The sequence below is a fragment of the Anoplophora glabripennis genome, unplaced genomic scaffold (genome assembly GCF_000390285.2).
Source record: "Anoplophora glabripennis isolate ALB-LARVAE unplaced genomic scaffold, Agla_2.0 scaffold1152, whole genome shotgun sequence".
NCBI lineage: Eukaryota > Metazoa > Arthropoda > Insecta > Coleoptera > Cerambycidae > Anoplophora > Anoplophora glabripennis.
The window spans coordinates 83,944-98,237 of record NW_019417239.1 but is presented as its reverse complement, the minus strand read 5'-3'; the positions used below and the strand labels follow the sequence as shown (position 1 = coordinate 98,237).

The following is a 14,294-nucleotide window of genomic DNA, read 5'->3' as shown; positions in this document are numbered from 1 at the left end:
AAAAAAAAAGGTCTAGAAAATCTGGGAGTCAAATTGTTTATAAAGAAATCGATCTCTAAAAAAAAAGAAGATATACTCAGGAAATATCTAGCCTAAAAAAAGGTTTTGCAATTGCAATCGGACAAATCAAGTTAACCCGGAGTCCGAAGATGTACCATCGAAACCCGGAGATCTGGCAAGCCTATGTGTAGGACATGCAGTTGGTAAACACTTATCAGAAGAGATAAACCTGTTTATTTTGTTTCAAATCAGTTTTTCCGTTATCCTTTATAAGAATTACTTAAATATCAAAGTCCTTTCGTGTCAACATTACGTTTTTGGACAAAAATTGCTCCAGGGCCAAAACGGCTTATTTCCGACTTTATATGCAAAAATTTTCTACTACAATGCCCTCTATGTCCCCCTGAAGTTTGGCAATACTTTTTTGAAACACCCTGTATTGGACTGAGATATCTTAAGAGACTTTATACAATAAAAAAATTCAACACATTCTAAAAGTACAAATTTTATTATTTTTTATTAATTATAAGGAGAGAACCAAATCGTTTTGGTTAAAATTTTGAATGCCTTTTCGACTTGATAATTTGCCTATCATTATGAAAAACAGATTTTTGCATTCTCAGAATTTGATGGGTTTTCAATGTACATATTAAATTATGGTCTAACCAAACCTGATTACAATCTTTTTTTAAATATAAATATTAACCTACACTTTTTTATATGATATTCAAGGTTTAAATTACATTTTTTTCTTTAAAAGAAAATATTTGACGTATTTTGTTACAAATCATAATTCCATGTTACTAGCAACTGTTTTCAAGAAATATAACTATTCATAGCCTACTATCTACTCCCTGGTTATTTGTTCCTACATTTATTTCACACCATGTAAATTTGAATTATAATTTTCAAACTGCTGATTGAATAAAAATAAATTGCTAATATTCTTGAAGAATTTAAATCCTATAAAAGTTGATATCACAATTCTGACAGATATAGTTTCTATTTTTCATAACAATCTAGTAATTTTTAGATAAAATATCACAAATAAGTCGTGCCATGACAACTTATTTGTGTTACACAAAAAATATATATAAGATGCATACTTAGTTAATTTACAGGATGATGTGGTGCATGAACAATTAGCACTTTTTTGATATACTGTTTGTATAACGGTTTGAGCCACTTCCATTCTTGCTTTGCCAGTTGTATGCGCAATATATACAACTGTACAATTTTATATACATATGTAGATTAACTAGTAAGTAAAGCAACGTTTATCTCTTTAACCATTTTCACTCGATGAAGCATCTTTTCCAGGGCTTCTCTAGGTAGAGGCATTGTGGAATACCAAACTGGACTATCTGGTACACAAGATCTTTCTGGTTGTAAGTAGAAAACATCATTTCGAGTTTTGACACTTTCGGGGCTAAAAAATGACATCGATTACCATTCTCGAGGAAATACTTCAAAATGAGTGCAAATTTTCTGTTATAAAAATTTTTTATTTGAATAGTTTGTGAATGTCGTTAGTGTTATTTATAAAACGTCAGATTTTATAAAAAAAATTAATTAACCAGGTAAAGTATAAAGGCTTAGATTGTAGACTCTATTTTTGTCATCTTTGTTTAAAAAATATACCTTTAAAAAATATAGTAACAAAAGACATTATTTGTACAGGATAAAAGATGCACAGGGTGAAGTTTAGGTAATTTATCATCTATCAATTAAAAATAATTTTAATTGTTTACAACAGAATAGATTATTTGTCGAGTTATATCCTCAGATAAATTTCAAAATTTAAAACAAATTGGTGAATTAGTGACCACTCTATATTTAAATAACACAATGGTGATAATTGCTTAATAAAAATTTTTCTAGTCACAAAGGGGTGCTGTTGACAAGTACTGCTTAATCAAAAATTGTTTTTAATAAGCAGAATGTCAAACACATACATTTTTTTCCAGTTCTGGCAATACTTGCAAAACCAATAAAGATGAACATTTCAGATTTTTAGTATGATAATTTAAAAAACAATGTAATTTTTTTAAAACCTGACAGTCTAACTTTTTTATTTGAAGGGATAAACTAGTACTTCCAAATGCAAAATTGTAAGAAATAACTTGACTAAGAAAAATTTACAAACAAGTAATGCTCTCCGGTGTCGCCAGATTTCTTCAGTAGCTTCTTGTGTTATCTGAAACCCGTTGCTCTCCAGAATTGCTTTAGCTTTGAACATTCTAACAAGGGCTCAAAATTATGTTTTTTCATGTAGTTTCTGGAATCGAATGGCATTTTTCGATTCTCAAAATGGCTGCTGAATAGGCTTCGTGTAGGACTTTTGATTGATCACAGAAATTATTTCATATAAATGAACGCATCAGGCTAAAAGTGTTCAAATAAGGTCATAAAACATGAATCAGATGTAAAAATTGGGATTTTTACGGTCGGATATCAAAATCGCAAGATTCAAAATGGCAAATCCAAAATGGCGGCCATATAGGTATTTATATAGGCCAATACAACTTGGTCAACAATTGTTAGACCGGCTCGAAATTTGATACTTAGTAGTTTGTGGGGTTGGCAATCACAATTCTGATTGCAAAATAGCAAAATTCTAAGTGGCAGATACAATATGGCGGCCCTTGTAATACAAAATGGGCACAATGTATGGACAACAATGCGAATTTAATATCCTTAACCACTCTTGGAATGTCTTGAAAATCACTAGACAGGGACATGGCGGTTACATGGGCCTTACTAACGTGAGCCCTAAACAAAACATCCCTATTAGCGATTTTCAAGACGTTCCAAGGGTCATTATGGATAATGTGCCCATTTTGTATTGGCCTATGTAAGGACTTTTATGGCTTTCATATTGGATCCGCTATTTCAGATTTTGTAATTTTGACATCAGAATTGTGATTGTTGACCGTAAAAATCCCTGAGCATCAAATTTCCAGCCACTCGAACGATTGTTTCCCATTATGTATTGCAAGGGCTTAACGGCCGCCATATTTGATGACCTATAATACTCTTGCGTGAACACTTTTGCCCTGATGCGCTCATTTATGTAAAATAATTTCTGTGATGAAACAAAAGCAAATCTGGAGAGCATAGGGTGTTCGGTTGGTAACTTTAAGAAATAACTTTCACTACTCATTTACATTGCAAATTATAACTGCAGTTAAAATATATGTACACATTCACCTTACATATTTATGTCTAGTATTAGAAGATATTTGATAAGTACTTACCATTTTGATAAGTAGAACTCATATAATTTAACAGGACATCTCAATGGATTTTCTTCATTCTGTTCTTGCTCATAAACTTTCTTTTTTCTGGCATTATTTTCTGCATATAAAAATTTATAAAATATAACAAATATGGTTTATATATTATTATAATCTAATATTTATAAAGATATACTTTTTACAATCAGCATTGAAAGAAAATGAATAGCATTGTACTACAGACAAAATAACTAACGCACCAGACCACACGTTAAATGCTGGAAATTGGCAACCCAAAAAGGACGTAGTTCCTTCTGAGCTGGCATCTAACAATAAAATTTGGCGTGGTAACTCTTCTACTTGGTAATAGGTGACAGACAGTTTTAACAGTTCCGAAGTGTGGCAATGTTGCCAAGTAATAACTTGGAGTTGGAAATTGCATTTGTGTTAAATGCTAAATAAAATAAATGAAGTTAGAATTAAAAATATGAATTTACCTAAATTAATTACTTATTTTATATGAATTCGCCTTGGAATTCAAAAATTCGAAATTATTATCTAAGCGTCGACTTCCAATTTGGTACCATATTAACGTATGTTAAAAAAAATTGTATTATACAGGTTGTGTAAAAATGTAGAAGATCACATATTTTTTATTGAATGCTCTGTCTGATTTTTCGATGGTTATAGTTAACAGAAATACGTAGATTATAGATATTGATATAAAGTTGTCCACAGAATATTCAATCAAACATGATATACCATTATTAATTCATTCAATAGTTTCACAAAATAAATACTCACTCTACTAACAAATGAACGTAATTCTTTTATATTATAATGTTTAAGGTCGGTGTTTTATAGACAAGAAAACGCACTTTTAGTAAAACAGCAATAGAACCAGATAGATAGAAGAAAATCTATCCAAGAAGTGGCGGTCTCTATTAGCGTAATAGCAAACTAGAACAACTTCATACACAGCAATCGACGTAAAGATTTCTTTAATCGCAGGGTATTAGCTATTATCGTCCACAGCCTTATTAAGGAAAAGCAGTGCAATGTAGAAGAATTATCAGATAATTTTAATATCTGCACAAAAAATAATTATACGAAAGTACGGTGTTTTAACAAAATTTAAGTACAAAGTATTGAAAAAAAACTCAAATACAGTGTAAACCCTTTTTAACGAATCTTAAGGAACCGAGGATTTTTTTTCGTTATAAAGTTTTTGTTATATGGAGGGAAGAAGGAAAAATAACCACATTTCACCAATTACAATAATTTCCAATTTTATTATGTACTTTCAATAGGTAATTAAATTGATTGAGTACTTATCCATTAATTTAGGCCACACGTTATTAATCCAGTCGTTAGTCACATTCATATCGACATCACGTGCCTCTCCATTCATTTTACCATAGGTAATGTTATGACGGTGCTTAAATTTTCCAAGCCAACCTTCTGATGTTTTAAAGTCAGTAATGCCTAGTTGTTCGGCAAACTTCTCAGCCTTGGCTTTAACAATTGGCCCCGAGATGGGTACATTATTCTGGCACGCTGATTGTTAAACCACGACAACATTGCTTGATCTAAGTCTTCGAATTTTGGCTTCCTTAAAATTTTTTAGTAGACACTCCCTGCAGTTCCGCCTGTAGAATTGCTTCTTTGTTTTTCCAAATGGTAGATGGACTGAAGCCTAAACGTCTTCCAACATTACTTTTCTTTTCTCCTTTTTCTACCGCACGTATCAAACAAACTTTTTCGTTAACACATAACGCCTTTCTTTTACTGGCCATCTTGACAGTTTTAAAGTAGATTTACGACTGATAATACACGATAGGTGCCTAGTGCGTTTAGTAACTGCGCGCAAAATTTCCTAGAAACAATGTAATCCAAGAGTAATGGCACACGTGTTCGAGACAATTAGCAATAACAAAAGCAAGGCAGTTGTTTACGACCTCAGGGACAGGGAAATTTCAGCACCTCAAAGATTTAGTCGGAACCTTTTGTAAGCTGATAATAAAAACAATTACACTGTTAAATACTTCTGTAAATATTTGCTGGCGTCTAAATATGAACATATTTTTTCATAATAGAGAATGGCTGTTGCGCTATAAAGAGTGTATTAATGTATGGGTTTTGATGTAAACCAACCAAATTGACCTAATTTCTATGTTATAGGAAGTTTTTCGTTATAAAGAACGACGTTATAAAGAGTTTACACTGTATAATTGGGTAGATATTTTAAGTACTATTGAAATATAGTGAAAATGTGCACAATATTATTTTTTTATAGTGAAAGTCCATTCTTCTGCTTTTGTCAGAAATAAACTTTTCAATTATATACTTATTCAAATTTGGTATTTCTCGCACCACTGATTTTTCAGTAGATAGTTGCAAGCAAGCAGCATTGCAAGTGCTGTTGTCTAAACGTTTATAACTTAAAAAAAAACACAAAAAACAATACGTAGGATATAAAATTTTACACCATGTGTAACCAATTACATTTAATAAAAAAAGCGGTGAATACCTATTACATTTTGCGCTACTGCCACTCCCACATATTTCGTGTTTTTCAAATGAATTCTGCAAGTCAAGTTAAATTGACTGCACGTTACAAATTTATCATTTCCTTCTTAATGTCTTTCATAAGACTAATCTATTTAATTATCTAGATAACACTGTAAACTAAATTTTAAATAAATTTTTCTTACTACTAAAATTTCTAGAGGTGGGCGGCATCCCAGAGTACCCCGCTTCAGCCGACACTGCATGCAGATCTTTTATAAGCAAATATTATTATTTTTCAAATATTTATATTTTTATACTGGGAATTTGAAATCCTACTGGTAAATAGAGAAAAAGTGACTTTCTGGCCAACGTATTATTCTGTAATCCACAACAAATCATATTATAGTTTGTCTATTCCCTAAATTCTTTATTACTAGGACATGCCAAATGCATAATAATAATAATAATAATAATAATAATAATACCTTTATTTCCAAGAAGAAAAAGGAAACAACAGTATAAAGCATATCAAATAAACATGTTAGTTTGGAAATCTCAAGAAGTTCATACAAAGTGTGCTTTGCCACTTAACCCTTGAATACACAAATAAATTACATAAATCGAACTGAGGATATAAACAAAAATTTAAAATTAAAAAAAAAACAGATAAGTAAGTGTCTATAAGAATATAGTTCAATCACTCCAAAGGACCCCGCACAAAATGAATGGAAATTGGGTCCCGCTAGAGTTGGCGGGAATTGTGATATGTTATAGTTCTCGACATTCTGATGAAAAGTTGTCACTTTTCGTCAGTGGTCCTATGGATAGTTTCAGAGATATAGAGGGGGGAAGTGTGTGATTTTGGCTGTAGGACTGAGTAAGCTTCACGAAATTTCAAGTCGATGGATTCAAAAACTGAGGCATGTAATGAATTTTGACCAGTAGGTATAATGTTTTTGCGATCTCTGAACCTGAATTCTTGGTAGCTTAGCTATCTAAGGTCACTTGTAGGTCAGGTAAAGGTCGTTTCAAGGTCAATCTGAAGAAAATACATAAACCGGAACTTGCAATGCGTCCAATTGTGTCATCTATTAATTGTCCCAATGGTTCGTTAGCTAAATCTTTAACAGATTTTTTGATTAAATTTTATAATACCGACAATGATTTTTATGTTATGGATTCTTTCCAGTTTAGTAATTTTATTAATAATTATCAGTTACCAGAGGAATTTGTAATTGTCAGTTTTGATGTTGTTTCACTGTTTACTAATTTACCCTAAACGAGAATTTTAACTAGTATAACCGTAAATTGGAATTCAATTAATGTTAACTCAAATTTAGATTTGGATAATTTTTTAACAGTTTTAAAATTTATTTTTGATTCTAATTATTGTGTTTTTGAGGGGGTTTATTACAAACAAGTTTTTGGTACCCCAATGGAGTCCATAATTTCACCTATATTAGTTAATTACGTTTTAGATGATTTGGTTAGGGATTGCCTATCAAAGTTACATATGGAAATACCATTTGGAAAACGCTACGTAGATGATTTGATTCTGGCGGTTACACAAAATGAGATAGATAGATAACTCTAAGGGTTTTTAAGTTATGATAATGACATCCAGTTCACCGTTGAAAAGGAGCAGAACAATTGCATCCCATTTTTGGATATGTCAATATATAGGGACCAACACAACATGTTAGCCACGAAGTGGTATAGAAAATCTATGAGTAGTGGCAGGTACCTTAATTTTCATTCATACCACCAAAATAAAATGTAATTGAATCTAATCTCAGCCCTTAAAACCAGGGTATATAAACTGACACACCCCAGTTTCGTAAATCAGTCTTTAATGAATTAAAAACACTGTTCCAGAAAAATCTAATTAATAAAATTTTGTTTAATATGGACACTAATAATGTTTCTCCATTACATAATAGACTTACTGATAATAACATGGAAATTGATAACAATTCACTGTTCTCAAATATAAATCTTTTTTGTTTTTAAAAGAATTAGCTCCAAAATTAATGTACATTATTAAGGATTTAAATGTAAAGATTGGTTTTAAGTTTTAAGAACTTACTGGTAATACTTTTTTCTAAATTGTGAACTGCAACCAGACATACATTGGCCAAACGGGTCGTACATTAAAAGGTAGACTTACATCGCATAAGAGTAATTGTAATTTAAAAAAAATGTCCTGTGCCCTTTCAGAACATACATTAAGTACAGGCCATAAAATGAATTTTAACGGTGTCACAGTCTTAGAGAATGAAATTAATTACAATAAGCTTGTTTTTTTGGAGATAGTTCCTATCAATGAATTTTCAAATGCCTTGAATAAAAAGTCTGATATTAACAATTTGAGTAATACCTATTTATAGTTTTTTATTACATTTTGATAATTTTAGAAATTTACCTACATCTTTTTCAAATTTGGAGTGATTTACCTCCGTATTAAGTTGTTACTGTAGTTGGCAATGCTAATTGTCCCTGTTAGGCAATTCTTTAACCTCATTGGTTGGTTGTAGTCAGTTTTGAATATTAGTTGATTTTTTCAAAAAAAAACTTGTTCTGACAAATTAAAGTATAAAAAAATTGGTTCACTTTTCACAGACAATGCTCCTTTTCAGTATATTAACTCGAAAATTTGTTTTAAAAATGTGACGTTAGTTATAATTGTTTTTTAAAATTAATTGTTATGTGTATAAATTTTAACAATCAGGCCGAGTATGTATCCCATTTTACGCTAAAACGTTATGTTAGAAATAACGTTTGTAAATAACATGCCGTAAACGGCCGCTATTTTATGTTGTACGTAGGTACCTGTTATTTGCGCTCTACGTTGTATTTGTTTCATATTTCATAACCTAAAAGAACTCTTTTAGTCGTATGTGTTTTTGTCTATTGAGTCAGGTATTTATAATAATTCTGCATTATTATTATTAAATAATATGTCGGTGAAGTACATTCTCAAAGTTCGCCCCTAAAAACAGTTTTTTTTTAAATATCTGGGGTTCTAATCAATATTTTGGAATAAAACAACATGTAAAATTACTTCTTATAAAAAAACAGATGTTTCATTAGTGATTTCGTGTTTGGGGGTTGCTACCCTTATTTTTTATTTCAAAAAACTATATTTTTCAAACATTTTTTGTATATAAAAAATTCATGTTAAAAAAAAATTAAAAATATAACATGTTAACAAATTGGCAAAATTAAGTTCTAGAACAACCCCCTAATGAGCGAAAAATGTCTAAAATAAAAAGTTTTTACTTTTTCCCTAATCATACGAATAATTTGTTCTATTTAGCCTCAAACGGATTTAAACGGATGCAAACTATCCCTCGTGTTCACCCCCAAAAACAGTATTTCTGTGACATCTCGGGTTCTAATCAATATTTTGAAATGAAAAGAAATGGAAATTATTTCTTATAAAAAATACAGATATTTCACAAATATTTTTTTCTATTGGTCTAAACGGATATAAACTGATGCAAACTACCCCTGCTGCTCATCCCCCAATAAACGGGTTCGGTAATTTCCATTTTGTTTCATTCCATAATATTTATTAGAATGCGAGATATCATGGATATACTATTTTTGGGGGTGAACATCAGGGGTAGTTTGCATCTGTTTAAATCCGTTTTAGACCAAGAGAAAAAAATATTCGTATGATTAGAGAAAAAGTTAAGACATTTTTCGCACACTAGGGGATTACTAGGGAGTTGTTCGCCCCCTAAAATGAGAAATTATTCTTGTCAATTTGTTTACATAAATCATATTTTTTATTTTTTTTAATATAAATTTTTTTATATATAAAAATTTTTTGAAAAATATAGTTTTTCTGAAATAAAAAATAAGGGTAGCAGCCTCCAAACATGGAATCTAATGTGAAACATTTGTTTTTTATAAGAAGCAATTTACACTTTTTTTCATTCCAAAATATTGATTAGAACCCCAGATATTTAGAAAAAACTGTTTTGGGGGGTGAACTTTGAGGATGTATTTCACCCCCTAAATATGTTTTCCCGCCGATAAAATAATATTTTTAAATTGTCATAACTTCTAAATGTCTTGATCGATTTCAATAAACGATGGCTCCTTTTAAAGAACTATTAATAAAATTTATTTTTATGATAGAGGAATAAAAATATTATTTTCCTGCGCAACGGTAGACGACGCTAATGAGAAAAGTTTTATAATTGTCTCCGTTTACTAAAAAAAATTATATGCAACGGTATAGGTTTTTTTTCATGGCTTGATAGACCATTCATTATGGAAAACAAATACACAAACCGGAGGTCGATATCTTTTTTCGTATTCAAGTTATTGCTAAAATAGTGAGGTTGTGCTGGAACATCATCCTTTATTTAGTTCTCTAAATAACATTGACATAATCCAAGCCAAAATTAAATTGTAAAACTATACCAATCTTGTCCCTAAAAAGAATTATTGCTTTATTTTGAAATTTTTTTGATAACTACTATGTTTAATTTTTTTACTAATTCCAAATATCTGAGTAGTTATAAAGATTTTTGTTTCCATAACGAGGCAGGCTATGCCCTATGAAAAGAGACAACTGAAAAATTATGCCAAATGAAATGTGACAGCTCTTGCTACATGCAAAATTAGTGTTATTTGTAAAATACTTGTGAACAAGGAAAATGCCTTTTACGAATGTGGAAGCCTATATGTTGGCAGATTATTTTCAATGTTTGAAAAATGCCATATAGTTTCAAGAGAATACGATTTGCGATACCCGCATAGAATACGCTACTCCAAAGAAGTATTTCAGCGTTTATCCAGACGCCACTACATTCTGTAAGACATGCCGTGCAAGAACGGAAGATAATATTTTTAATATGTTGGCTTGTGTCCATGTAAATCCCCAAATAAGTCTAAGGGAATTAGTTAGAGATCTGGGAATTTCATATGGAACACAAGTACTTTTCTCACACGAATGACACTAATTTTGCATGAAGCAAGAGCTGTCACATATCGTTTAACATAATTTTTTATTTGTCTATTTTCATAGGACAAAGCCTCCTTCGTTTTGGAAACAATAATTCTTTATAACTACTCAGATATTTGGAATTAATAAAAAAAATGCAATATTGCAGTTATCAAAAAAAATTCAAAATAAAGCAATAATTCTTTTTAATGACAAGATTGGTATAGTTTTATAATTTAATTTTGGCTTGGATTATGTTAATGTTATTTAAAGAATTAAATAAAGGAGGATGTTCTAGCACAACTTCACTATTTTAGCAATAACTTGAAAACTAAAAAAGATATCGACCTCCGGTTTGTGTATTTGTTTTCCATAATGAATCAAACCATGAATAAAAACCTATATCGTTGCATTTAATTTTTTTAGTAAACGGAGACAACTACAAAACTTTTCTCATTAGTGTCATCTACCGTTGTGCAGGAAAATAATATTTTTATCCCCATATCATAAATATAAATTTTATTAATAGTTCTTTAAAACTAGCCATCGTTTATTGAAATCGATTAAGGCATTTAGAAGTTATGACAATTTAAAAATTTCAAGATAGCATCCTTCATACTGACATTGTTATGGTAATAACAAAAATAGTTCTAAAAAAACTTGTGAAGGGTTTAACAGTGCATCTAAAAAATGTATTTTCAACTTAGGTTATATAAGCGAAATTTAGAAAAACCGACAATTTTCTGTAACACTATAGCAGTTGCGCCCCCTAGCGGTGAAGTTACAAACTTGAAAATATTTTAAATCAATTTCTTTTGGTAGTATTTGTTAATAGATATTTTACCCCATAATCGTAGCAAGTCTAGTTTCCTATATACAGCCGCTCGATACCGTTAATGGATTACCCTGTATATATTAAAATATATTTATTTTCTTGGGAATTGGGTTCTGGTGTGATAATCGGTTAAAAAAAAGGATAAAAGTAACAGCAGCGATTTCTTTCTTAACGTTTCGTTCCTGATCAGGAACTTTTTCAAAAGGCTTTTATTGTTAAAATTGTTATAGTTAATTAGATAAAACCTAAAAATATTTAGAAACAATTTTTTCCTGTAATTACAATTAATTTAATAAAAATATAATTTTGTCAATACATACCTAAACAACCATTTTCGTACAAAATTTTTTTAAAACTATGCATCAGTATATTGCATTACCATATGTACAATCTTTATCTGAAAAAATTAAATCTATTTTATCTAAATACATTTTAGTTGCTCATAAATCGTTCAATCAATTAAATCAATTTTTCACACCTTTAAAAAGTAAAACTCCTATAATAAAACAATCTCATGTAGTGTATTCTATTCCATGCAATGATTGCAATGGTCATTATATAGGTATGACATCACAAAATTTAGAAAATAGGTTAAAGAGCCATAAATATACTAAAAATTGTGCAACATCACTTAATAACATGTTAAAGAAAAAAAGTTTTAATTTTGATCAAACTAAAATTCTTGTCAAAGAACCAAATTATAACAAAAGATTAATCCAAGAAAAATAAAAACAGTATTAATGACAAAACCGACATTAAAAATTTAAGTCAAATATATCATAATTTAATCAAATAATAATAATTACGTTTTAGTTATTTCCACTTATTATCATATAAACAAATAATATTTAAAATAGTTTTCTATACATTTAAAATATAATTTCCAATAAAATTACTAGATGTCCGTTCCGTTTTTAATTTACAAAAATTCACCGCTACCTGTTTCAATTTTATCATAATTATATCGCTTATTTCATTTCCAACATATCCACGTACCACATTGCCGATTAAAAATATTTTCCTGATACGCTTACAACATTTAAAAATGCAAGCCTTTTTCAAATTTAAAATAAAAAAGCAAATAATATTATATTGTGAAAATTTGTCCAATGTATCTAAGGTGCTCCGTTAAAAAGAAACAGTGTTAAACTTGAAAAATATTTTTTATTTTTCGAAATACATAATTTAAAAGCTAGTAAGTGAAATAATTTGAATTTGGGCACATGTATTTGATGACTGATGCATAATTTTAAAAAAAATTTTTTTACGAAAATGGTTGTTTAGGTATGTATTGACAAAATAATATTTTTATTAAATTAATTGTAATTACAGGAAAAAATTATTTTTAAATATTAAGTAGTTTGTTTGTATTTTGGTTTTATTTAATTAACTATAACAATTTTAACAATAAAAGCCTTTTGAAAAAGTTCCTGATCAGGAACGAAACATCAAGAAATCGCTGCTGTTTCTTTTATCTTTTTTTTCACCGACTATCACACCAGAACCCAATTCCCAAGAAAATAAATATATTTTAATATTAAGCAAAAGGTTCAAGAAGATTTCCACGTTATATATATACAGGGTGATTCAGTCATAATGTCATTTAAATCGAAAAAAAAATTTTTTGCTTGACTTCTAAAAATGACGGAAATCAACCCATAACTCCCGCTAAGAGGGCGGCCCTGCTAGATGCCCGGATGCTCGGAAAATTTTGTAACGTAATGTCACGAACAAATCGTCAGCTGAAACGAACAGTGTTGCCAAGTTCACATCATAATCTGTGGATCTGTACATCTGTACGAAACCAATAAAATTCAAGTAAATAAAGGATCATGCTGCATTTTATTATAAATAATTTTAATAATTGTATTAACTTAGTGGAAAATGTTTTAACAAGCCTGACTTCTCGAAGTCAACTTTCGTTAAAAGAAAATAAATAAAGCAGAGGTTTGTAGGCATACCGTATTTTAGTAAATAAAAAAAGTCGGCACACTAAATACCCGAATATATAAAGTACACTACACAGGGTTACAAAACCATTAACAATTTAAAGTGTTTATTCAAATCTACCACCCTCCATATTTCCCGCATTTTTCCCGCAAAGGAGTTAACATTACACATTTTCAAAAAGTTCAAGCTTTAGAAGCAGCTGATTTCTCCAATCATCTTGAATTTTGCAATTGGTTCCTAAATCGAAATGCAGCAGAACCTAACTTTATTAACAAAGTGCTCTGGATGGATGAATGCTGTTTTACTCGTGCTGGCATTTTAAACAGGTAAAAAACATAAGTATTGCTTTCTCAAAAAATAAGTACCTACCTTGGTTTCACTAAAGTTTAGATTTACACTAAAGTTTACATTTCTTATGTAAACTTTGGTTGTACGCAACTGCATATTGAATAATAAATTGAAATACTAAAACTGTGTATTATTTAACGTAATAAATTATAAAACGTGAAAACGTTAATAATATTAAAAATGATAAATTGTAATAACCGTACATTCGAAAACAATTATTCCTATGCATTACATTCAATTTTCTTTTGATAAAAAACCAACAACTTTTTGCTCTACTTTGCATGGAATACGATCCTACTACAGTTCGTATTACTCTAGGAGCCAGATAGGGTTCCGTGTACTAGCTATAAAAATAAACTTTTTACAGCCAATTAAACATTTAATTTGCTGATAACAATTAAACTGACCACTTTCAGGCTTTGCGACCAAGTTTTTTGGATTCAGGAGGTCAAAATAT

General features: G+C 29.9%; 1 protein-coding gene across 1 annotated transcript in view; it reads right to left on the bottom strand.

Annotated features, from left to right (window-relative positions):
- Window positions 1-492: 492 nt before the first annotated feature.
- LOC108914672 (zinc finger MYM-type protein 4) overlaps window positions 493-14,294 on the bottom strand; it is a 97,526-nt gene continuing 83,724 nt past the window's right edge. Inside the window, exons 8-9 of the mRNA XM_018720523.1 lie at window positions 3,258-3,357; window positions 493-1,429 (exon numbers count right to left, since the gene is read on the bottom strand). Of these exons, the coding sequence (XP_018576039.1) occupies window positions 1,255-1,429; window positions 3,258-3,357 (275 nt within the window). The 3' untranslated portion in view covers window positions 493-1,254. The remainder of the gene's footprint in view (window positions 1,430-3,257; window positions 3,358-14,294) is intronic.